The sequence below is a fragment of the Protopterus annectens genome, chromosome 17.part0 (genome assembly GCF_019279795.1).
Source record: "Protopterus annectens isolate FY-2018-M chromosome 17.part0, PAN1.0, whole genome shotgun sequence".
In the NCBI taxonomy this organism is placed as follows: domain Eukaryota; kingdom Metazoa; phylum Chordata; order Ceratodontiformes; family Protopteridae; genus Protopterus; species Protopterus annectens.
The window spans coordinates 415,460,760-415,486,397 of record NC_056751.1 but is presented as its reverse complement, the minus strand read 5'-3'; the positions used below and the strand labels follow the sequence as shown (position 1 = coordinate 415,486,397).

Genomic DNA, 25,638 nt, shown 5'->3' with positions numbered 1-25,638 from the left:
ACATTAATTCTCAGGAGTCTGTGTTGGATTTCACTGCTGATTTTCTTGCCTGCATCTACTGAATGGTACTGTGCATTTATCTGTACAGCCTTGTAATGAAGACTGTTGCCAAGGCTATCATCAGGGCTTAACTGTTCAGCTTTTAAACCTCTGCATCATCTATGATGTAGCAAGCCCGCATTCATGTCCAAAGGGCCATATATTGAGTTTATCGATGATGACAGATCGATACTCAAGAATCAAGAGTCAGCTGCCATAAAATCTGCATGTTTCTGGCTAAGGAATATTTCCCAGATGAAGCAACTTTCACTATCTGGTAATCTGGTTTGTGATTATATATTCCCTGATTTCAAAACATCTAGACTATTGCAATTACTAATATCTAGGTCTACTGGACTATGAATCTAACAACCCATAATGCATGTAAAACCCCACTGCATGGTTATTGAGAAATACATCATATACCATATTAAACTAATTGTTCAGAACTTTCACTGACCGCATGTTTGTTCACATACTGTCAACAAAGGTCTAGTCCTTGTCTAGTTTTACACAATGCTGATCTCCTCTATGTCAAATAGTTGTTTGTGCCATAGTGTTCCACTTACACAATCTGCTGTGCCAGTCAGAGGTTGCTAATGATTCCTAGGGTATGACATGAGTCTTGTGGGACTTGCAGCTTTGTATATTAGACCTGTAAATCAGAAAGGAGTTGCAATAGCAAAGAACATCAGAGGCACTCTGCCAGCTTCCGGAAAGTAAGTCAGTAGATGGCACAAGAAAATTATATCAGACTGCAAGGCAAAGACAAAAAGATAAAGAAGATAGTCAGACACCCTTCATGAGGGATGCCAGCAACAACCTGCTCACCAGTCCACAGGACATCAAAGGCAGATGGAAGTAATACTTCCAACAGCTTCTGAATGAGGAAAACCCCACAGAAGCTGTAGTGCTCCATTCACAGCTTATGATGAGAGAAGAGGAGGAGCCCACCACAGAAGAAGTAAGAACAGCACTAAGGAAAATTCTGTCAGGGAAAGCAGCAGGCTCAGATGAGGTCACAGCAGATATGATCAAGATGCTGGATGAGACAGGGGAGGAATGGCTCCTGAGAGTACTCATAGCAGTGTGGACAGAAAGGCATATGCCAGATGACTGGAGAATTAGCATATTAGTGCCAGTGTTCAAGAACAAAAGGGACATTCACAACTGTAGGGAGTACAGTGGTATCAAGCTCCTGTCACATTGCATGAAAGTTCTGGACAGGGTGACTGATAAACAAATATGCAGAGTAGTAGAAAGCAAGATGGGAGATGAGCAGTTTGGATTCAGATCAGGATGCAGCCAGCTGACCTGATGTTTGCAGTTAGAGAGATAGTTAAGAGAAGCAAGAGATGAGGAAAGAGTCCAACTGGGCATTCCTAAACTTGGAGAAAGCATATGATAGGATCCCAAGAAAGCTGATGTGGGCAGTCCTGAGGTGGTTCGAAGTCCCAGAAACATTGGTAGAAATAGTGCAAGCTATGTACAAGGACCCAATGACTCAAGTATGAACAGTGTTCCATATCACAGAGGGGTTTCCAGTGGCAGTGGGTGTGCATCAGGGTTCACATCTGAGCCCACTGCTGTTCATACATGTGATGGACTACATTAGCAAATTGCTTGGAGGGAACAGATCAACAAAGTTGCTGTATGTGACATTACAAGCAGACTCTGAGCAAGAACTGCAGCAAAGGATAAGAGAATGGAATGCAAAATTGAAGGCACATGGGATGAAACTGTGTACAGGGAAGACAACTGTAATGGTAGTAAATGGTGGAGTTCAGAAGAAGCTGAGAATTGAGATAGAAGGGAAAATAGTGGAACAGGTTAACAGCTTCAAGTATTTGGGAGGGATGGTTGAGGAGAAGGGAAGTCTGAGTCTGAATGAGGAAGTCAAAGCTTGAATTAGAGGGGCTGCAGCAAACTGGCACAGAGTGTCATGTGTAGAATATTACAGAAAAATGCCAAAGAAGCTGAAAAGTAAGGTGTACAAAATAGTGTTGTGACCAATACTATTGTACGGTATGGAAACTTTGGCAGCAAAGGCAGAGCAGTTGAGGAAGCTGAAGGTGATGGAAATGAAGTGCTTGAGACAGGTGGTAGGGTGGTGCACACTGTGGAAAAGAAGAAGAAATGAGGGTGTGAGTGCAGAAGCCAATGTATCTCCAATTGCAGAAAAGGTTATAGGGTGAACGGATTACAGTGGTTCAGGCACATGTGCAGAAAAACAGAAGACAATCTGGTGAAGAAGATTTGGGACAGACAGGAAGAAGGAAAGAGGAAACAAGGGCATCCAGCAAAGATGTGGATGGATTGTATGAGAGAAGACCTGTGATAGTCAGTCATGAGTGTCAGACAAGTCAGGAGAGTGGCATTGAATAAAGAGAGATGATGACAGCTGACACAACATCCTGACCCTATGTAGAAAATGGGAAAAAGGGGGTTGATGGTGATGATGATATCAGACCTCACACATTTGGAACATGCTAACTCAGTGTCTTTGGGAGGTCCCAGAATACTCGGCAGTTTTAACCCTTACTTTAAGTTCCATTTGTTTAATTTGGCATTTTAATCATTTCTTCATCTCATCGATTTAGATTGCTTTAATATATATATATATATATATATATATATATATATATATATATATATGTGTGTGTGTGTGTGTGTGTGTGTGTGTGTGATGCCCGTGCCCTAGCCCAGCAATCAAGGAGCCTCAATCCTCACTACTAACACCAGTGAGGGTATCTCATATATGAGGAAAGGATAACAAATACACACAGTAAAGTGCAATTTCCCTTAAAAGCACACAGAGATCACAGTCAGTCTGGGGCTGGTCGCTCCCTTGCTCCCCAGGTCCCCAATAAGACTTCCTCACTGGCACAGCTATAGGGTCCAGATCTCAGCCTAGCTGGGCAAGCTAAAATCTCCAGCACCCTCTCTGTCCAACCAGTGCTTCGTGTCCCTGCCCAAGTAGCTGACACACACACTTTGAGATAAGTTTATACAAGCACACAGACACTCCTGGGGAAGGCTGGCACAGGTCCTCCAGCTGTGCCCCTTTTACCCAGACTATACAGTAGTAATTACTGCCACCACCACCCAGCTAATATTATCAGCTACCCAAAGGCCCTTAAAAGGGTGTCCAATTACTGTGCAATATTATTATCCAATTGGTAAGTGTGACAAATCAGTCAAGGCTTATTAGAGTGGCCTTGTACAGTAAACTCTATAAATATGCAATGTGCTCTAGAGTTTAACTTATCTCTACACAAACTAGCCACAGTTAAAAGGTTTTAAAATATTTAATAATAAATAATTAAAACCACAAGACAATACTTTCTACTACACAGTCAGTGCTAGTCAAGATAGTTCAGAGATCACACAGAAATACTTAAAATAATCAGTAGTACAGTTCTGACATTACAGAAAAACACTTAGTCTAATCTTTATAATTCCTAGATAATCCAAAAGAAAACACAAGTCTAAAATAACTTACTTAAGACACAGGCAGAGTGCTTAGTTAGATAGTCAGACAAAAATGCTTAATAATCTCTGGTTCTCACTGTTTAAATTGAAACTCCAGTTCTGCTAAACATTACATCATCTTTTACACCTTCCTGGTGTTCCCAGGCTGACAGAAACTGCATTTACATTATTTTACACTTGGAGCAATAAAGGACATTCCACATGTAAATTCTGGTCATTAACTTTAGCCTTAAAACAACAGGCAGGAAGCCTTTATCTAGCCGGACTGGAGCCGACTTGTAAAACATCAAAGGCAGTGATGAAATAATTTTAATTTCAAAGGGCCAACAAGAAATGCTTGACTTAGCGTTCTTTACAGCAGATGGCAATGTTGCCACATTGTTTTAAGTTTAACATTCATATTTACAAATGATAGTACTATCAGGCTAGGCTGGCAACCTTCACCCATCTCTACCAGTCTTCACAATATATATTGGTGTACTTCACATAATCGAATACACCCAAATGTTCGACTTTCATATGGCCGAGACCATATGATCAAATATTTTAATGTTCAATGTTCTAAAATGTGAAAAAAAAACTAAACAGTGCTAGCAAGCCCCCCTGCACATCCCAAACTCCCCACTATTTAAATACACCAACTCCCGAGATCACACTACATTGCGGTAAAGGGAAATCTTCCCGTTCCACTCTCTATGGAGAGCTCCATTCAGACTGTTCGAACTTTTAAAAGTTCAATCATATGGACTCTTGCCATATGAAAGTCGAGCTTTTAAAAGTTCGACCTTCTGAAGGGGACCCATATATACATATATATATATATATATATATATATATATATATATATATATATGTGTGTGTGTGTGTGTGTGTGTGTGTTTATATATTTTTTTTGAGTTCCTCCCCACACCTGATCATCATGCCTCTCCAGTCACTCTGTTGACCTATTTGCTCCCCTCAGGACAACAGCCGTACAGCCCAGTCATTCCCTTTGGATTGATAATCAAGTAACAGGAGTATCAACATTTCCAGTGGTGCAAGAGATTTCCTCATTTAGCCCTATTTACTCAAACATTTCCATCTAACATCTCTGGGTTTGGACAGGCTATGAGGATTGTGCATGACTGACACTAACTTATATGATTAGGCCTGAAAGTACTCCACCACCTTTTGAGGGTAATGCCTCTATTGCTTCTTCAGTCTGTACTAAGGAACACTAATGGAGTACCTGTTTCTGGGGATGTATGTCTCCTTTTTTACATTGAGCGAACTGAGCAGACTCAGACCCATTATTCTTCTCCCATTGCCAGGACTACTAATTCATCTCAAAGTGGTTGGATATTATGGTCAGGGCTCTCTCCCTGTATTCCATCGAGCTAGTTCTTTAATATAGTTGTACTGTTTTATGCTTTGTTCCTTTCACATTGCTGATTAGTTATGAGCAGTATAACAAGTCTGAACTTGAACTATCAAGTGCTATTTTATAAGTGTAGTAAGACAATCCAGAGGTACAGTAGCATGCTGATAAACTCCTTCTCACGTGCTTGTTACAGTACTCAAATATGCAGCTATGTCCTTGTCAAATTCTACACAAAAAGATGTGTATTTAACCACTCCTTTTCATCTTACATTAAACTTGTACATCCTTTTCAAATACTGTCTATGAGCAGGAATAATTTTAAATCTATTCTGAATGTCTGAGTGTTTAGTGTAAATGATTAGGGCTTCAAGCTGATAATGAACTTCTTCCTGTACTTCTGGGTTAATTCCCTCCATTTCTGTTTGGGTGTGACTGTGCAAGCTACTTAAACAGCACTGCTCTTGGCTCACCTTTGAAAAGAGGCAACAAGGCAGATAAATAATAAAATGCAAAAAAATGGTGGTGGGGGGGTCAAGACATACTTAGCAAAGAATGAATCATTTAGTTTAATGTATATAATGGATGGAAATGGAAGGTCTAATCAACTCAATTCTATTCTCACAGATTTATCAGCCCTAAGTACTGCTTGGCCTTGAAAACCTTTATTTACTTCTTGAAGAGCAAATCTTAAACACCAAAGGCTGGTAAAATTAAATATATTATGTCCTAGCAAGATAATAACCTTTGAGCTATGTATTCTAATTTACAGCAATATTATGTTATTTTTTTCTTGGTGAACATATTTAATACTTGGTTATATATTTATTCATATCTACAGCAATATTATATTAATTTCCTTGGTGGGCACATTTAATGTTTTATTATGCAGTATGTTTATGAATATGCAAGCTACTGCCTCCATTAAAATTATACTGTCCTGTCCCATCATTGAATTTCTTCCAGAAAATACAATGTACTAAGAATGGTAGACTGAGGCTTGAGTCAGAGAACTGACTGTAGGGCCAGTAACTCTGACCAGTCTTAAAACTAGGCTCTTAATTTTCTTCTTTTCCTTTTGATGATCTTACACATTTTATCTGTAGGAAATGTAATGTTTTTCATAATATAAATCCAGCCTCCCCAGAATTGAAAACGCAAGATGCAATGAAAAAGAAAGAAAAAAATAATAATATGGTTTAACTTGGAATTTTTCCAGGAACTAAGGCTTTATCCAAAAGTTCATTACTGCCAATTACAACCTCATTTTCTGTGGAAAATGAAAAAAGTGAATAGAAGTCTCTGATGTTCTTCAGAGATGACAGCCAGCTTTTGGTATCTGAGGTTTGGGCTGTGGGAAGACTGGGCGGAGAGCAGAAGTTAATCTGCAGACAGTTCGAGTATGTTCCATGAGAAAGAATCCCACCCACCCACATTTCCTGTCTACTGCACAGGAGTTTGATGCTCTGCTTGGGGCAGTCTGTAGCTAAGCTAGGCATCCCTTACATATGAAGCAGACACAAACTGTTGTAAATTCAGCAAAGCTATATCATGATTCTGACAAGGCTGCTTTTTTTGGTCCTGTGTGGAATCCTTCTGTCTCACACATTTGCTTCTGACCAGCTGAGTGAAGAGATTCCTTTGACAGAAAATGAAGCACAGTCTGAAAAACGTGCAACTGAAGAAAATGAGACCGACCCAAGTCCAAAGGAGGAAAAAATCATTCCAATACAGGTTAGTACACAAACAGTGATTTAATCTGAAAAAGCATTAACTTTCCACAGCTAATTGGTTCATTACAGTTTTCAAAAGGGTTTATTTTCTTTTAAAGTAACTGGTAATATGGATGCCACTTTTGTTTCAACTACATTGTAGAGACTGCATAAATATTCTTCTGTACCTTTTGAAAAGTTGGAATAGGCTTGCAGGAATAGAGTTTGCATTGTCAAAATGCAAGAAAAAACATCAAGAGCACTCAATGACTAAATGTAAAGGTATGAGAGGAAAACTACAGCTCTCAAGACCCTTAAAGGCCTATTATTGCATGAAATCTGCTTTTGTCTTCGGCTTCATTAAAGCCAGCTGTGGTGGATTCCGTAATGCAGTCATACAGAATGTCAGTTTGCTTGTCTGCAGAATTAAGTATGCTGTTTGTTCCTGCTTATAAGATATTGAAAAGGATGCAGTACACGTTGTGGTTTGGGGAGATAGCACTTTTGTCAACTTTTTTTTTTATTTGCTTTAGTCCACTGTGTGAAAGTCTTTAGATCATGTGCCAGATTTTGTACAGCCATACTGCGAATATATTGCATAGCTACACTCCTGATTTCTCCAGCTATTGCCAATGTAGACTTTCTTTAGAAGTCAAAGCCATGAAATATTTTCAGGTATCCAAATCTTTAGGAACTGTTTCATGTCAACATACTTTTTCTGGAAAGTTAATTACACAAAACCATTCAATCTACTGTTATTGTTTATCTTGGTCCTAGGAAGTCTGTGATGGACATTTCCTTCAAGTACACTTTTGGAAATGTTAGGAGTTGTATATATGTTTAATACAGTGTTTTTTATGTGAGTGTTTGCTTCAGGAGTGGTATGTCTATTTCACGTGTGTTCCTAAAAGAAAAAAGTTATTTTTCACCCAAGCCTTTACAACACGTGCTGCAAGGCTAAGTCACTTTTCAGGTTTACTTCTACTTCTGTTTTATAGCTCTCAGAGTAGGATGCTTCAGGACAGTAGATGTTGTGTTTCATATGCATTCATACCATCTCCTAATGGATCACAGACAATTTAGGCTTCGTTAGTAAACCAGATTTTTATGTATTTCAGAAGGGTATATATGTCAGAAAGGTGCTGGGGTTCAGTGAAAGTGGTAACATTGTTGTAGATCATAGTCTGTGTGTGTTGTACCTTTAAAGCCACTGTAGTTCATGGGCACGTGCATAAAAGTACCGAGCACGTGCAAGCAGAGTACCATTTTGTGTAAGCAGTCAGAGTGAAAGCATGTATATGTGTAGCAGTCAGTCAGTTAGCTAGTTTCCAATAAAACCACGAAAGGTGCACTGAAAGCAACCCAAAAAAAGCCACAGATGAAGGCAACCAGTATATGTAACATTTTATTAAAGAAAAATTCACACTAAAAACACTCCGTCTCCATTAACGCTGTTTGAAAATCCATTTTTGTTTCATCACACTTCATCAGATGTGGGTTAGAGTTAAAGATAGCCCTTTTATATACAATCAACCCTTTAAACTGATAATTTTTTCAGGCCTTCTCTTTTTGGGGAGGGCACAAGTTCCTAGCCAGCATTCAAAGCACAAGAACATATTTACGAATGAGAAGAGCATGCTTGCAGCTTCTTCCAGCATGAATGTTGATAGTATGCAGCATCAAAAGGCGCCCCCCATACACACACACACAATAAGACCCAGGACAGCTACAGTAAAACCCAGGGCACATGCAGCAAAACTGAGGGGTGATTTATCAAAACCCATGGTAAACCTTATAGTCAACTGTCATAACTGTGGAAGTAGTCATGATCCCAAATGAGAGAAGTGCTCAGCTTTTGGTCAGCAATGCCACAGATGTAAAAAGTGAAATCATTTCAGAAAGTTTTGTAAATCTAAACAGGCACATTCATTATAAAGAGAGAGCATTCAAAGAGGCAAGTTGATCAAATAGACAGCTGTGACCCTAATTTTTATGGTGATGGTGTCTCTGTGCTTGAGGAAAAAGGTTAATGCAGTAGATTTGTAGGCAAAGAGTGAAGTATTTTGTACTGTTCTGATTAATGGGAGCTCAAAGTTGACTGGTCCAAAGTGCAATGTTATGTCAGCAGAAATGTTTGCTAAAGTAAAAACCTGATTTGGCAAAGTGTGTGAAGCTTGTTGCTTATGGTGGTAAAGAGATTCAAACCGAAGGCTCAGTAGTGCTTTCATGCAATTCTGCTGGGAACAGCCGTGACTTGCATTTTTACATACTCAAAAGACATGTGCAGTCATTGTTAGGCCTCAAAGATAGTTTGAAAATGGGACTGTTTTTGTTTAATAATGAAGCCCACCATGTGAACATGAGTAGCAATGCAGGTTTCACACAGAATATTTTTTCTGAGTATGCTAATATTTTCAAAGACTAGTTTGCCAAACTCCCAGTTGTGTACTCCATGAAGATAAACCATGAGGTAAGTCCAGTTGTCAGACCAGCACGGAAAGTTCCTGTAGCAATGCAGGACAAAGTAAAAGCAGTAGCTCATAAGAAAAGCTCAGATGACATTCGAATATGTATTGATCTAAGAGATTTGAATAAAGCAGGCAAGCGACCTCACCATCTGAAGTGTTGAAGAAACACTTGTTGTCATTCCAAATTCCATTGTTTTTTCTGTCTTAAATGCAAAAACTTTATTTTTGCAAATTTTGCTTGCTTGAAAATCTTCCTTGCTAACAAGTTTCAGTACACCATTTGGAAGGCACAGATTTTTGAGAATACCATTTGGAATAATTTCTGCCAGTGAAGTCTTCCAATGGGCGATGGAGCAATTCTTCAGGTTACCCCTGTTCTGTTATTGTAGATGATATTCTTGTAGGAGGCAATGCTGAACTCAAACATGAAAGAAACCTCAGGAAGGTTCTAGGTCATGCTCGTGAGATGAATCTTAAACTGAATCCTCAGACATGAAAATTCAAACTGAAAGAAGTTACTTATGTAGGTCATTTGTTTACCAGTTCAGGCTTATGACTAGATCTGTCCAATCAAGATGCAATTCTTAAGATGCCAGCTCCAGACAATGCCACATCTTTACAATGACCAGTAGCCTATGTGTCTAGAACTTAACACAAACTGAGATGCAGTATGTGCAAATTTGCTTTTGGCAATAGTGTTTGCATGTTCAAAGTTCAGTGATTATATTTATGGTCGACCTATCCAGATTGAGACTGACCACCAACCTCTGCTTACTATTTTGAGAAAACCAATGCATACCACTCCAGCTAGATTGCAATGCACAATGTTAAAATTGCAAAAGTACAATTTCAATGTGGTTTACACAAAAGACAGAATTCTTTATCTTACTGATACTTTATCCTGATCATGCAGACAAACCTCTGACCAGCATGACAATGAGAAACCTAAACTACACTATCGATCAGTAAGAATTTGTTGATTTCAAGTGCTAAAAACAATAAGGCAGTAAAACCTCAACTCATGGAAAAGCATTTGTCACAGAAATTCCATTATGACAAAAACTAGCAAAACTCTCAATCCATCAAAAGAAGGAGAGATAGTGAGGATACAGACAGCAAAAGTTTTTTACTGAGTAGGACTTATATAGGCTCATAGGTTCAAAGGATAATACTAGTCTATTGGCCCAGAGGCCCTTATAAGCCTAGCCAAGAATTTCACCCATGTTCCCTCAAAGTCAGCACCTGTTTCCCCTGTCCCACACAGGTGGGATCCCAGGGGGCGTATTTTCTGTTTCCCATCCAGTCGTCCAGGTTCCTTTTAAAGACAGCTAGAGAGGTACTTTGCTTGACGTGGAGAGGGAGTCTATTCCACAGATGGGGGAGTATTTGGGACACAACTCTATCCTGCCAACAAGTTCTAATAATGTCACAGACCATGTTAAGGCCTTGTGTGTGGGTTGTGTAAGTGCAGTTTGACTTACGGATATGCAGCAACTCCGTCAAGGCTAAGATGGCCTTGTATGCCATACACAGGTCACTTCTGAGCAGTCTGTATGAGACTGAGAAGAGGACAGGGCTTTTAGCCTATCTGGCCCAAAAGGGCCTCACAGAAACAGATGCTTGGTGCCAGAGCCATGGGCTCAAGCTCAGTGCCAAGAAATGTATAGTTATCCCCTTTGGCAAAAAACATGTACCCATGAATTATCACATAGGTGGCAGTACTCTAAACACCGAAAGTGTGATAAGAGACTTAGGGACACAGGTGGACAGTGGTCTCACCTTCGATAACCACATCGCCACAACAGTCAGGAAATCCTTCTATGTGGCACACCTCATCACTAAGGGATTTCTGTCCAGAGAAAAGGAGGTCATTGTCCCACTGTACTCATCCCTCATTAGACCCATTATAGAATACAACGCCCCATTTGGTATGTACCTCTCAAGGAACCTGCAACAACTGGAAAAGCCACAGAAATACCTCACTAAAAGAATCACAGGCCTAAAACAGATGCCCTATGCTGACCGCCTTAAAAAACTCCAGCTATACTCAGAGGCGATCTCTGCTTAACATATAAGGCCATGTCAAACCCAGAGCTGTTGGACATACTACACAAAGAAATCCCAATCCCTCAGAGCCACAAGCTCCAGGGATCTAAACCTTGTCATCACAATAAACAAAACATGCTGGAGGGATAGGTTCCTGACCCAGAGACTCCCCAGACTCTGGAATAGACTGCCCATACATGTCAAGCAGAGCACCTCTTTGGCCCTCTTCAAAAGGAACCTTGATTGGATGGGAGAAAGGAAATTCACCCCGGGGATCACATCAGTCGCCCTGCAAGACAGGGGTCCAGGAAGTAAATAGTATGGGAAGAAATAGCCATGGAATTGTTATGACTAGGCTTGTATAGGCCCTAGGGCCGATAGCCTAGTACCAACCTATGAACTTATGTATAGGATAGGTGTTTGAGACCCTGGATTTTCCTGGTCAAGAACCTCTGTGGTCTCTCCAGCTGTTGCATTTGCTTGGCAAGGTACGTGCTGAAGGGGGCATTGTACTTGATAATTGGTCTGATAAGAGAGGAGTACAGGGATGTTATGACCCCCTTATTCCTGGATGAAATACCTTTATTTCTGAGGTGGGCCATGTAGAAAGCCTTCCATACAATGGAGACAACGTGGTGGTCAAAAGTTAGGTTGCTATCAACCTGAGTGCCCAAGTCCCTCACAACTGATTGCATGTTTAGTATGTTGTTATTAATGTGATAATTAGTGGGGATGCCATTTTCCCCAAAGGGGATAATGATGCATTTTTTGGCATTCAGTTTGAGGCCATGCTTCTGGCACAAATCATTAGTTTGGGTAAGGCCCTCTTGGAGGATGTTGATCATTAGGAGAATTTAAGACAATGCCCAGCTTGCAGTCATCTGCAAACTTGGTCAGCCACAGACCGCTGGTTTTGCTTGCATCTCAGAAAAATATTTCCCAAACAGTAGAGGCCCCAAGACCGATCCTTGGGGTACACCACTCATTGCAGGTCTACTGCTAGAGGTGGCTTCCCTTATTTTGACTGAGTGGGTTCTATCAGTGAGCCAGTTAGCTTCCCATCTGATAACATATGGGTTGATGCCTAGCTGCGAGTGTTCATCTGGGTTGATGCCTAGCTGGGAGAGTTTATCTATTATGCCCGAGTGGGGAATAGTGTCAAAGGCTTTGGCTAGATTAAGGTAGGTGGTGTGCACCATCTTCCCCTTGTCCATGGCTTTGGTGACTGTTTTGAAGAAGTTGGCCAAATTTAACAAGCATGATCTCCCTTTGACAAAACCAAACTGTGTGGGGTCAAGAGTTTGGAAGTTGCCAATGTCATTGTTTATACTGTCCATGATAATGCATTCCATGGCTTTGCAGATTAGGCTAGTTAGGCTGATGGGCCTATAATTGCCTGGGTCAGTGGTCACTCCACCTTTGTGTAGAGAGATGACAGTGGCTGTCCTCCATTCAGCTGGGATGAAGCCAGTGCTCAGGCTTTGGTTGAATAGGGTGCCTAATAGAATTGAGAGCTCATGTCTGAGTTCATGTAGGATACTTGTGAAACATCTATGTGAGGAACCAAGATCATACATCACTGAGTCACAAGGAGTGGAATTTAGGTGGAATCAGAAACCTTTATTGCTGGTGTCCAAGCCAGTATTACAGCATCTTGTGTGTAATGGAGACTGTAATTCTCAGAGTATGCTAATCGAATGTTGCTGTTACAGAGAACAATTCGTCTTCTGTTCCCATTTGTGAAAGCATCCCTGAAGTTCCTAATGAAGAGCATTCCCCAGTAACTGTCCCTGTTGCTAAACCCAGTACTGATTATTATATAATGAGGTCAGTTCGTATCTCAAGACTTAATCCTAGATACACGGCAACCTGGACATGATTGTTGTTTATGTGTTTGTATAATTTGTATGCATATCTGATTGTCATTTTTCATTTGCTTGACAAAATTATCAGAGAGAGAATGTAGATAGTGCATGTGTTATACCTTTAAAGCCACTGCAGTTCATGATCATGTGCATATAAGTATTGAGCACGTGCAAGCAGAGTGCCATTTTGTGTAAGCAGTTGGAGTGAAAGCATGTGTCAGTCAGTTAGCTAGTTTGTTTATGTTTTATGTTCCAGTCATCCATCCTGATGTGTCTGTGTGTAATAAACATTGTCTTATTTGAATACACAAGACAATCGACAATTGTATCAGAGAAGAACCAGGAAAAATCTAGGGAACTACAGGCCTACTGACAGCAGTAGGAAAGAAAGTCGTGAAGAGAATCCTGAGGGGACAGCTGTTTGCATTCCCAGCAAATGACATGGGCTCATGCCCAGACAGAGCTGTCAGTCAAACATGGCCCAGTTTTATGATTGCATTACAGGTGAATCTGAGATGGGAGGACCAGTAGTTGTGGTAGACCTGTACTTCAGCTAGGCCTTTAACTCCATCTCATACAGATGGCTGATAGGAAAAACTGGAGAGGTTGGGGTTAGGACAAAAACTAGGAGATGGATACTACGTGACCAAATGGTAGGAAAGAAAGGGGGTGTAGTGACAGGGTTAATATCATGAATAATGTAGGTGGGAGTACCACTGAGGTCAGTACTTGGTTCAAGGCTCTTTAGTGCATTTGTTTCAGACATATCTGAAGGAACAGAGAACTGAATAAGCCCTTTGATCATGACATAAAGATAGAACACTAGAGGATGGGGTTGTCTAAGGAAGGACTTGAAAAGCTTATCAAATGGGCATAAAAATAACAGTTTTGGTTCAGTGCAGTGCAGACAAAGTACCGCAACTGGGTCACAAAAACTCTAATGTAAGCATCAGCTTAGGAGGAGTGAAACCAATGGCTTGAGAGCAAGAAAAGGATATGAGGGTGTTAAATGGGCCACTAGGAGCAGAGTGAGGGTGGCATAAGCAAACAGAATGCTGGGGATCCATCCTTGAGAGGATAAACTCCAGATGTAAAGAGGGAAGGCTTCCTCTCTGCAGGATACTGGTCAGATTGCATTTTGAATTCTTTGTACAGTTCTAGAGGGTATACAAGGGTAAGGATGCCATGATGTCAGAATGCTGGAAGGAATCCTGAGAAAAGTCAACACAGAAATGGTGTGTGCCATGGAGGAAAAGGATATGACCAGTGACTAGAAGAACTAGATCTGCTTTCATGAGAGATCAAAAGAGACAGGGAAATTACATCAGTAATGAGTAATCAGTGTTTTTTTATCCTTGGTAAGCAGTTGGGCGCGTTTGTTTTTTAAAATATGACACAGCCTGAAGATATATCTTTATTGAAGGGAAGGTCCCTTAATTACATTATACAATGTGAGAATCCCTTGTTGGACCGTAAGCAATATAATTTAAATCGTGCAGGAAATATTAATGTGCCAGTTGAAAAAGGCCAGAAGGATGATTATATACAATGTATTCAGTTGCTGGAATGAAAGGTAAAATCCTTTAAAAAACTACAGTGGCAGCGTTTTAGCTTGTTGGCATACCTGGAACTAGGTTTAATACCGAGAGGTTTACAAGTGCTTAATATGCCATCTTATTGGAATACATATCCTGAACTGTTAAAACAATGACAAGAACTTAATATACAGCTCAGTCTTAAGTATATGACTCTAATGAATGACTTTTTTCAAAAAATTGAAAATGATTTATGTAAGGAAATAGAGACTTTAGAACAAGAAGTATCTAGTTCTGCCTTATTTAACAGCTGCATATCATTGTATAATGATATGTTAATACGTGCGGCTGATTTAGACAAACAACTAAAAACTACTAAGAAAAGGAAACTTCAGAGGGATAGAAATGATTTTTCTAATGGCCATATCTTCTCGTGGCCTAAGAAAGATTTTAAAAATCGAAACCCTGTTTCTAATATAAACAAAGTAACTTTTCATTCAAACCGCGCCACTAATTCAAATTCTGTTGGTGCAGATGATACATTGTTATTGGCAGATGATTTTCCACCTGCAGAAGTAGCCAATCAGCGAGAGCGACTGACGATGATGTTAGAGAAAGGGAAACAACAGAATGTTACGAATGAGAAAGAAAAGAACTATGATAATGTTGAGCTAGTTATGTCATCTGAAACCTGTGACAGCACAGAACAAACTGTTATTTCAAATACCTTGACTGCCATTTCTGCTTCTTCATCTTCCGATTCGTCTCCTTTTTTAACAAGAACTTTGGGACTAAGTATAAATTTGCCAGAAAAGATACATGCTCAAAGATTAGAGACAGTGAGAGAGCACTCAGACTCATGGGGCAGGTCGAGGAATGCCCCAAATACAAGAAGTCGCAAGAATGTGAAATAGTAAGTGAAATGGCAGATGTGCAAAAGGACCTGAAAAATAATGTTGATATTAATGTCTCTAATGTCCTTAATTTATCTAGTTATAATCTGAGTAATGCTAATCTCTCACTATTATCGCGAGGTATGAAGTTTGTTCCAGCACAAGTTGATAGCTTGGTAAATACTTTAACTGATTTCAAACTATTTGTTCGTAATCTTAACCTGAAATGTATTTTTCAAGATACTAATGTAGCAAACTTTAATGTTTCTAGAAGGACTAGTACATTCATACCTATTGAAGACCCCATAGTAAATGTATTTAGCAATTTATGTGAAAAACAAATTAGGCAGTTATATGAGAGTAATACCTTTAGGGAAAATAAAAAATATAATTTAACATATGAGGAATCTGTTTCTTTAAAGGCATTACAACAAAATGAACATATTATTATTAAGGAAGCTGATAAGGGTGGGTGCATTATTGTAATGGACTCATCTTACTATATAGCAGCCATGAATGAATCAGTGACTGATACTCAGACATTTAAGGTTATTGGGGAAAGGGAAGTAAATAATATTATTGGCAAAATAAATATGTGTATCTATGACCTTCAGCTGATGAATGATATAGACAACATCAAAACTTTTAATTTTCTTACTGTGACCTGTCCGACTATTCCAATACTTTATGGGTTGCCTAAGGTCCATACATCACCCGACAGCCACCAATGAGGCCTATAGTGTCTGGAAAAGGGTGGATAACGGAACCTTTATCGGTATACCTACAGAATAAGCTAAGTTGCTTTCTCACAAATGTTAGAAGCTATATTAAAGATAAGGGTCACTTCCTTCAGAAATGATATGAATGGTGGAGTAATGGTTCAGATTCTAATGTCTTGCTTGCCACTTTAGACATAAAATCTTTATTCACTGTAATTCCAAATGCATATGGTGTTGATCAAATAAGGAAACTTCTAGATGAGAGTGGAAAATATACAATAAGAGAAGTATACACTCTGTGAAATTCTAGAACTTGTTTTGGAACATAACATTTTAATTTTTAATGGTGAAATATACCATCAATGTTCTGGTGTAGCTATGGACACGGCAGTAGCTAACACCTACGCCAATTTAACCCTAAGTAAATGGGAAGAGACGAATGCCTATGGCGATGCAAACATCTATGCAGACAAAATACTTTACTATTCGCGCTTTGTGGATGCTATTTTTCTTGTTTGGGTTGGCAATAAAAGAGAATTGCAGGACTTCAAAATATTTTTAGAGCAAACAACAGACTTCTTGAAATTTGAAATAAAAATATCTCCATCAGTAATAAACTATTTGGATGTATGCATCACGTTAGCTGGAGGTGAACTAGATAAGAGTATATATAAGAAAGAAATGCATACTAATAAGTATTTGCATAGAAATAGTATGCATGCTAGACATGTATTTAAAAGTGTACCTAAGAGCCAATATATGAGGGTCAGTAGGTTAAATGCAAAAATGGGTAAATGTATTAAACAGATGGAAGAAATGACAAATGATTTTCAAGTCAGAGGATATGATGTTAATCAGCTAAATAGCACTAAGCAATATATCATATAATTCAGAGAAAGTGTTGCTAAACCATATTTCTCAGATTTTCATAATAGGGCAGATATTAATAATGTTGTTGTTTGTCTTTCGGCTTTTCCCCATTAGGGGTCGCCACAGCGGAACTCAGGTCCATTAATGATTGGCAGTTGGTTTTTATGGTGTTGAGTTGCCAGCCCGACACCCAACCTTCAACGAAGGCACGCCCATTCAACACATGTCTTTCGAACGCCTGCTCAACCAGGTATTAATAACCATTAAGATATGCTATGACATATAGCAGAGCAACTGAGAATATAGAAAATATTATTCGAGAGAAGTGAAATATACTTAGCTCTATCCCAGGACATAAAAAATGGTTAACTGAAAAACCTTTATTCTGTTATAAAAATTCAGGAAATTTAAAACAATCTTTATGTTATAAAGATTTTCATTTTAATCGACAGAAAGGTATCAGTTTTAAGACAAGAGAGGCAATACCATGTTATAATTGTTCATGTTGTGTGAAAATTTGCCAATTGATAGACACTTTATATCCTATTACAAAAAGAAATTATTCCTTCACTTATACGGCCACTTGTAACACTACTTTAGTAGTATATTTAGCGACTTGCACAGTTTGTTTGGCATTCTACGTGGGTAAATGCTCCAGAAGACTATGTGATAGAATTCTGGAGCACAAATCTGATATACATAGAGGGATTGAGAATAATTCATTAGCAAAACATATCTCAAAACAGGGTACTGGCCATGATTTTAATTTTAGAGTAATAGAAATTTTGAAACCTAACATATGGCGTGGTACTATTATCAATAGGCTAGATGTGAAGAAATATGAATGGATTGTATGCTTACAAGCAGATGTTCCTCCTAGTATAAATTTACAATTAAACCAATTCTAAAACTAAAACAGAGGAACGTTATATAATATTATGATTTTTATAAAAATATATATAGGGTGTGTGTGCACATATCTTTATAATAGGATTTTATATGACTAAGGAAATTTAACAACTGAGTTGTTAACAAATTTTGTAATTGAATATCTACTTGTTGAGATAGGATGGCTGTGTCTTGTGATGATTTTAAATGTGTGTGTGTGTATATATATATATATATATATATATATATATATATATATATATATATATATATATATATATATATATATATATATATTGCGCACTGAGTCTCTTATAATTGTAACACTGATGAAGGATTGTTTTATCCGAAAGCTTTGTTTTGATATTTCATTCAGTAAAAGGAAGTTTGCATTTGCATTGTGTGGAACTGTGATTTGTTTTTTGTTTAAATTACATCAGTGCCCAAGATTTTTGTCAAGGAGATATGAAGGAGTTATCATGAGCAGGATGGACAGAGTGAGGGTAAAGGAGCAGAAACTGGCAGATTGATTGAGTAAACAGGCTATACAATCTGTGAAACTTCTTTACAGTTATAAATCCTTAGAAAGTAGAAAAACTACAACCACCCTGTTACAGGCTCCATGAAGAGCTCAGTGTATCACCAACCTAACACCACTCTAAGTAATCGGCTGCAATAACACCTTTTATTTGTAACCCGACCAGTGGATACATTGTTATATGAAAAACAGTCCGGGTCTGAACTGTCTGCAAACACAAACAGCTAAAGTTACCTTTTTACCTAACACCACTCTAAGTAATCGGCTGCAATAACACCTTTATCTTTAACCCAACCAGTGGATACATTGTTATATGAAAAGTGCAGTCCAGGTCTGAACTGTCTGCAAAAACAAACAGCTAAAATTAACTTTGTACTTAACACCGCTCTATGTAATCGGCTGCAATAACAACTTTATATTTAACCCGACCAGTGGATACACTGTTATATGAAAATTGCAGTCCAGGTCTGAAATGTTTGCAAAAACAAACAGTCAGAATTAATTTTGTACCTAACACCACTCTACGTAATCGGCTGCAATAACACCTTTATCTTTAACCCGACCAGTGGATACACTGTTATATGAAAAGTGCAGTCCAGGTCTGAAAGTCTGCAAAAACAAACAGCTAAAGTTAACTTTGTACCTAACACCACTTTAAGTAATCGGCTGCAATAACACTGATAAATGGTTAAGAAATGACTTACAGCTTCACAGCAGTTTTTTTTATCAATTCTGATTCTTTTTCTTAAACTTGCCTTTGCTTGTATCTTGGCTCATTAGCAGCAGTACAAAAGAACTGCTAGCTCACACTCTTGTTTCCCCCTCCCCCTTCCCTGTTTATTACATTAGGCCAATCCCAAAGTTAATAAATATTACCTGTGGCAGGCACCATTTTTAAAACTACAACCACCCTGCTACAGGCACCATGATGAGCTCAGTGTCTCTCCAGTAAGTGTTTTTACAGCTGTCTAAACTTATTTATGTTGAATTGTGTTACACAGACATCTAATATGATTTATGCTGTATTACTGGAGCTTACTATGGCATGCTAGCATGTGTTTGTCTTCACCAAGTTGTTTAGTATATTAGTATGTGCTATTTGCATAGTTGCACCTTGTTAACCAATAGTATTCCTGTATATATGTTGTGCATAGATTGCTCATACTGGTGTTTAATTATATCTAATATAATTGTGGTGTAAGTGGTGCATAGACTCGCATTACAGACCCAGGACAGAGTGCTGCTCGCTATATTTTTATCTGTGACTGCATACCTCTCAGCCGAGGTCCCTTCTCACTAATGTGTTATCCAATTGTCTCAGTATCTGCATATACTAGTAGTTGATTCAAGACATATTTTCCTCTATGCAGTAGCTATTTGCACAGTTTGTTTTGTAGTCTTTATAATGTATCTTTACCATCTCAGCAGTGCTTACTCCTCTCTGTACTCTTCTTTTCTAGACCTAACACCACTCTAAGTAATCGGCTGCAATAACACCTTTATCTTTAACCAGACCAGTGGATACATTGTTATATGAAAAGTGCAGTCCGGTCTGAACTGTTTGCAAACACAAACAGCTAAAGTTAACTTTGAGTATGTGTGTAACTGTCTGAGCTAATATTCATTATCCCCTGGAGAGCACTCTGCTTTGGCTTGTAAGCAGTATCAGCCCCATCCACACACACACACACACACACACACACACACACACACACACACACACACACACACACACACACACACACACACTCATCTTCCATTTTCTCTTTTATTCCCTTCTGTTAGCAAATAATATCCATAACTGATCAAATACTGTGTATTTGTTAATTTAATTGAGAGCACATTAGCCTACAGATACAAGGTTTTGCTGTTTTTCCATCTGATAAATGGTTAAGAAATGACTTACAGCTTCACAGGAGTTTTTGGTCAATTCTGATTCTTTTTCTTAAACACAAACTTGCCTTTGCTTGGATCTTGGCTCATTTGCAGCAGTACAAAAGGACTGCCAGCCCACACTCTTGTTTTCCCCTTCCCCTTCCCTGTTTCCCTGTTTATTACCTTAAGCCAATCCCAAAGTTACTAATGACAGTTAATAATGATGGTGTTTCTAACCTTAAAACCCTACAAATTATATTACACTACAGAAACTACCCTTAAAATTATATTAAACTACAGCTATTAAAATAAAGAGCTTTGACTCCCTATTTACTTACTTTATGGCTCTAGGAAGCCTTAAGAAACCTTGTACTCTGGATAAGCCCTGCTGCGCTCGGGCTCACTCCATGCCCCACCTACCCCCAGTACCACTAGATTTATAGTCATAAAGCCACACCCTCTGTTACTAGAACCTATCAGCTTATAGCTGTCATAATTTCTCCCACCCCTACTCCATTAACAAATTTTACCACTTTATCTTCTGGTGTTGTACCACCCAAGTAATACAGTTCCTTTAAGTCACACGCTCCATCACACATAATGATATACTCCTCTTTACGACCCCTTTTGCTTGCCCCATACCTCCTTACCTTATATGAAAACTAGTTTCTCACTGGAATTCAGTACCCAAAAGACCACACTATCACCCCAGCTGTAAGTCCTTACACCACTTACCAATCATACAGCACTGTGACCAGCCCCACAACCTGTTCACTCTATCAACATATCAATCCCAGATACATTAGCTCCAGATCTAAACACTACCTTAAACGTATAAATAAATTCCTGAAATGTATCAGTAGGTTTAAACCTAACCTCACACTTGGTGGTGATATCCACCCAAACCCTGGCCCATCCACTCCAGATAAATTTGCCCCCCCACCTGCAATCCAAGTTATACACCTACAATTAATAGGCCACCTAACTCTCTCCTGGCCTGTCACCTCAAAATTAGAAGTATAAACACGGTACATAAACTACATGCACTCCTGACTGTACACTCCCCTGAGACACTCTGTTTATCCGAAATCTGGTTAAAACCTAACACCACAGATAATGAAGTGTTACCACCGAGGTAGAACATACTCAGACTGGATCATGCTTCTAGGAAGAGGGGTGGGGTAGCTGTTCTCTATAAATCTGTGTTAAACGTCACCATTGAAGCAATACAACCACCTCAAATTTATAACTCAGAGATTCTTGCCACCAAATTGCAACTTAATAAAAATAAATGCATTAATATCATCTGTATGTACATTCCCTCGGGAAATAATATATCTACACTCGAAGATACCATTCACTGGCTATCATGTAACTACCCCCAAGAAACCTTACTACTCAGAGATTTTAACATAGACTGGACCACTTGTTCCTCAGAATCCCCAACCACCCATGTTAACCTGTATGCATTTACACAAATCATAACCACCTCTACCAGGATGGGAAAACCTAACCATAAAGAAAGCATACTTGATTGGATACTTATCAATAGTCTTCCTCAACTATACACCTCTGGGACCCTCCCTAATGACTTAAGTGATCACCTTATTACCTATATAATTAAGCATAAAGCCATCAACCCCCACCAACCCATACTCAGAATGGTAAGAAACAAAAAGAACTTTAACCTTGCCAATTTCCAACAGAACTAAACTCATGTAAATGGTCAATTCTAAAACACCTCCCCTTAGAGGAAGCAGTTGTAAACTTCAACAACAAATTCCTTGAGATCCTTGACTCTCATGCACCTGTTTGCTCAATAAAAATAAAGGCAAAAACTGCGCCATAGCTTTCAAAAGAGTCCAAACTACAAATCACCCTTAGGAACAAAGTATGGACATTATGGTGTACTTCAAAAGACCCCCAAGATCACATTAAATATAGGCAATCAAGGAATGAAACTAAAAAATCCATTTTACAAGACAAAAAACTACTACTATAATCTACAGCAAATAAATCAAAACAACCCTCAGAAGCTTTAGGCAGGTTTAAATAAACTATTACATCCTGGACAAACTTCCACCCCGACCCCTGCAGCCACAATTGATAAACCACCTGAGGAAGTCTCAGACAGTTTTAACCGAATCTTTACGGAGACAATCCAAGCCCTAGCTAGCCAGCTACCTCCAAGCTGCCCTGGCCCTGAGGACACCACCCCTAGTAACCAACTCTTATTCAGATTCCAACCAGTTGCCACTTCATTTTTCCATAACTTGATAAAAAAAATTAAAACCAACTACTCTCTCTGCTGATCTACTCCCTGCTGAGTATCTACAAAAAGCAGCTGATGCCATTGCTTACCCCATCTCAATACTAATCAGTCGAACCATAGTAGAAGCCAAAATCCCCACCATCTGGAAAATATCCTCTGTAATCCCACTTCACAAAGGAGGTAGCTCTACTGAACTATCTAATCATAGGCCAATAGCTACATTATCTCCACTTGCAAAGATTATGGAAAAATGTATTCATAGACAACTGCTGCACCACCTAATTCAGAATAACCTTATGGCAGACTCTCAGCACGGCTTCCGATTTCTCCACAGCACTACTTCAGCACTCCTAGCCTTCTCCAACACCATAAACCATAATCACAACAATAATAACATATCCTCTGCCTTCTTCTTGGATCTCTCCAAGGCATTTGATATGGTTGATCACCAACTTCTAATCCACACCCTGAAAACATTCTGTCTAGATACTAAAGCCCTTCAATGGTTTCAATCTTATCTGAGAGGCAGACAGCAGGCTGTCCTTTGGCAAAACAAACTATCTAACCTCCTACCTAACTCCCTTGGTGTACCCCAGGGTTCTATACTAGGGCCCCTTCTGTTCTTCATTTTCATCAATGACCTTTATACTGTTATCCCAAAAGTCAGCTGTATCCAATATGCTGGTGACTCCACCCTGATCTGCTCTGCCACATCTCAGACAGAACTATGGTCAGCTACCCAGAATGGGTCTATATTATAACATTGAAGTCTTAAAACTTTGAATGTTATAATATTGAACCATTTTGATCGAAAGACTGTAACATCGAACACTCAACAAACATACACACAACACAAGCACACCAAAATAAATAATCCACACACATACTCTTCACAAAACCCTACACACACTACTAGCTATCCACTTACCTTAACCCAACCCTATCCTTAAGGTCCGTAACTACCGCACACTCACCTTACCGACTCCCTAACCCTAAGGTCCCTAACTATCGCACACTCACCTTACCCGCTCCCTAACCCTAAAGTCCGTATCGCACACTCACCTTACCTGCACCCTAACCCTAAGGTCCCTAACTATCACACACTCACCTTAAACCCGATCTGTTCGCACACATACCTTAACCCAGTCCATAACCTTCACTCCACAGTAGAGGAAATAGTGAAGCTCCAGAAACGGCCCACCGAATACTTTCCCTAGGAAAGTATTTGCTATTCTGCAGCTTCTCTATTTTCAGCGTTCAGTGCATAGGGTTCAATATTATAACATTTGAAGTTTTAAGACTTTGATGTTATAATATAGACCCCCCAGAACACCTTCAACATAATAGAAAACTGGCTTTCTGGTCGTCGTCTGATCTTAAATCCTAAAAAAACAAAACTGTTACTTTTCTCACCATCTCATAGGTCTACTGCATTTACCTTTACCATAAAATCCAATAATAGGTTCATAGGTTCATAGGTTTATACTAGGCTATCTGCCCTAAGGCATTTATAAGCCTAGCCCAAAGTTTTGTGGCTTACACCACCCCTTATATGAAAAAATACTGTGCCCATTAGTTTGTTGTGCCTCTGTCCAGCAGTGACACAGAGATGATTCCCGGGGTATCTCCCATCCATAGGTCAAGATTTCTCTTGAACAGAGCCAGCGAGGTGCTCTGCCTCACATGGACCAGGATTTTATTCCACAGCATAGGGAGTCTCTGAGTGATAAATCTATCCCTCCAGCATGTCCTATTAATATCCGTGCTAAGGTTTAAGTCGCTTGCTCTAGTGATTTTGGTGGATTTAGATTTTTTTGAGGTGGAGCATGTCCATTAATTCCGGGTTGGACATGGCATTGTATGTCAGGCACATGTCACCTCTGAGCAGATGGTATGTGACTGAATAGAGCTGGAGTTTCTTCAATCTGGCAGCATATGACAGATTTTGGAGTCCCTTTATCCTTTTGGTGAGGAACTTTTGGGGTCTCTCCAATTGCTGCAGATGTCGGGTGAGATACATCCCAAATGGGGCATTGTACTCGATCATTGGTCTGATAAGTGAAGAGTACAGGGGAACAATGACCTCACTAGATCTGGATGTGAATCCCTTCATGATCAGGTGGGCAATGTAGAAGGTCTTTCTAACCACTTTAGCAACGTGAGTGTCAAAAGAAATGCCACTGTCAACCTGGGTCCCCAGGTCCCTGATAACCTCTTCTGTGCTTAGTGGATTGCCACCTATATGGTAGCTTGGGGTTACCTTGTTTTTCCCAAAGGGTATGACAATACATTTTTTGGCGTTTAACTTCAGGCCATGGCTCTGGCACCAGCTATCTGTTTCCGTGAGTCCCTTCTGAAGGATATCTGTGTCCGATGCACTTTCCACTATGGCGCCCAGTTTGCAGTCGCCTGCAAACTTTGTCAGCCAAAGTCCTCCCATGTTGGCCTGTACTTCTGAGAAGTAGATGCCGAACAATAGGGGGCCAAGGACCGAGCCTTGTGGGACACCACTTGTGACCGGCTTGGAGTCTGACATAGTGCCAGCAACTCTAACCCTGTGGGTTCTGTCCTTAAGCCAGTTTGCAACCCATCTTGTGACACATGGGTTTACATTTAAGCTGGTAAGTTTTTCTACAATACCCGAGTGGGGTATTGTGTCGAAAGCCTTTGCAAGGTCAAGGTAGGTTGTATGGACTGCCTTTCCCTCATCAATGGCCTTGGTGACTGTTTCGAAGAAGTCGACCAAGTTCAAAAGGCATGATCTGCCCTTGACAAAGCCAAACTGGGTCGGGTCCAATGTCTGCAAGTCCCCTATATCTTTGTTTATGAGCTCCATTATGATCCTCTCCATAGCTTTGCAGACTAGACTTGTTAAGCTTATGGGGCGTAATTACCAGGGTCCGAGAGGCACCACCTTTGTGGAGTGGGACCACAGTTGCCGTATGCCACTCCTTGGGCACGTATCCTGTGGTAAGGCTGAGATTAAACAGCTGCCTTATGTGCGGGTTTAATTCCTCATTTAGCTCATGTAGCACACAGCCGGGGACACCATCCGTCCCATTGATGCTG

General features: G+C 39.6%; 1 protein-coding gene across 1 annotated transcript in view; it reads left to right on the top strand.

Moving 5' to 3' along the window:
* Nucleotides 1–6,317: 6,317 nt before the first annotated feature.
* The window catches only part of CLEC11A (C-type lectin domain containing 11A), a 404,688-nt gene continuing 385,367 nt past the window's right edge, over nt 6,318–25,638 (top strand). The window contains exon 1 of the mRNA XM_044059398.1: nt 6,318–6,622. Within this exon, the coding sequence (XP_043915333.1) occupies nt 6,440–6,622 (183 nt within the window). The 5' untranslated portion in view covers nt 6,318–6,439. The remainder of the gene's footprint in view (nt 6,623–25,638) is intronic.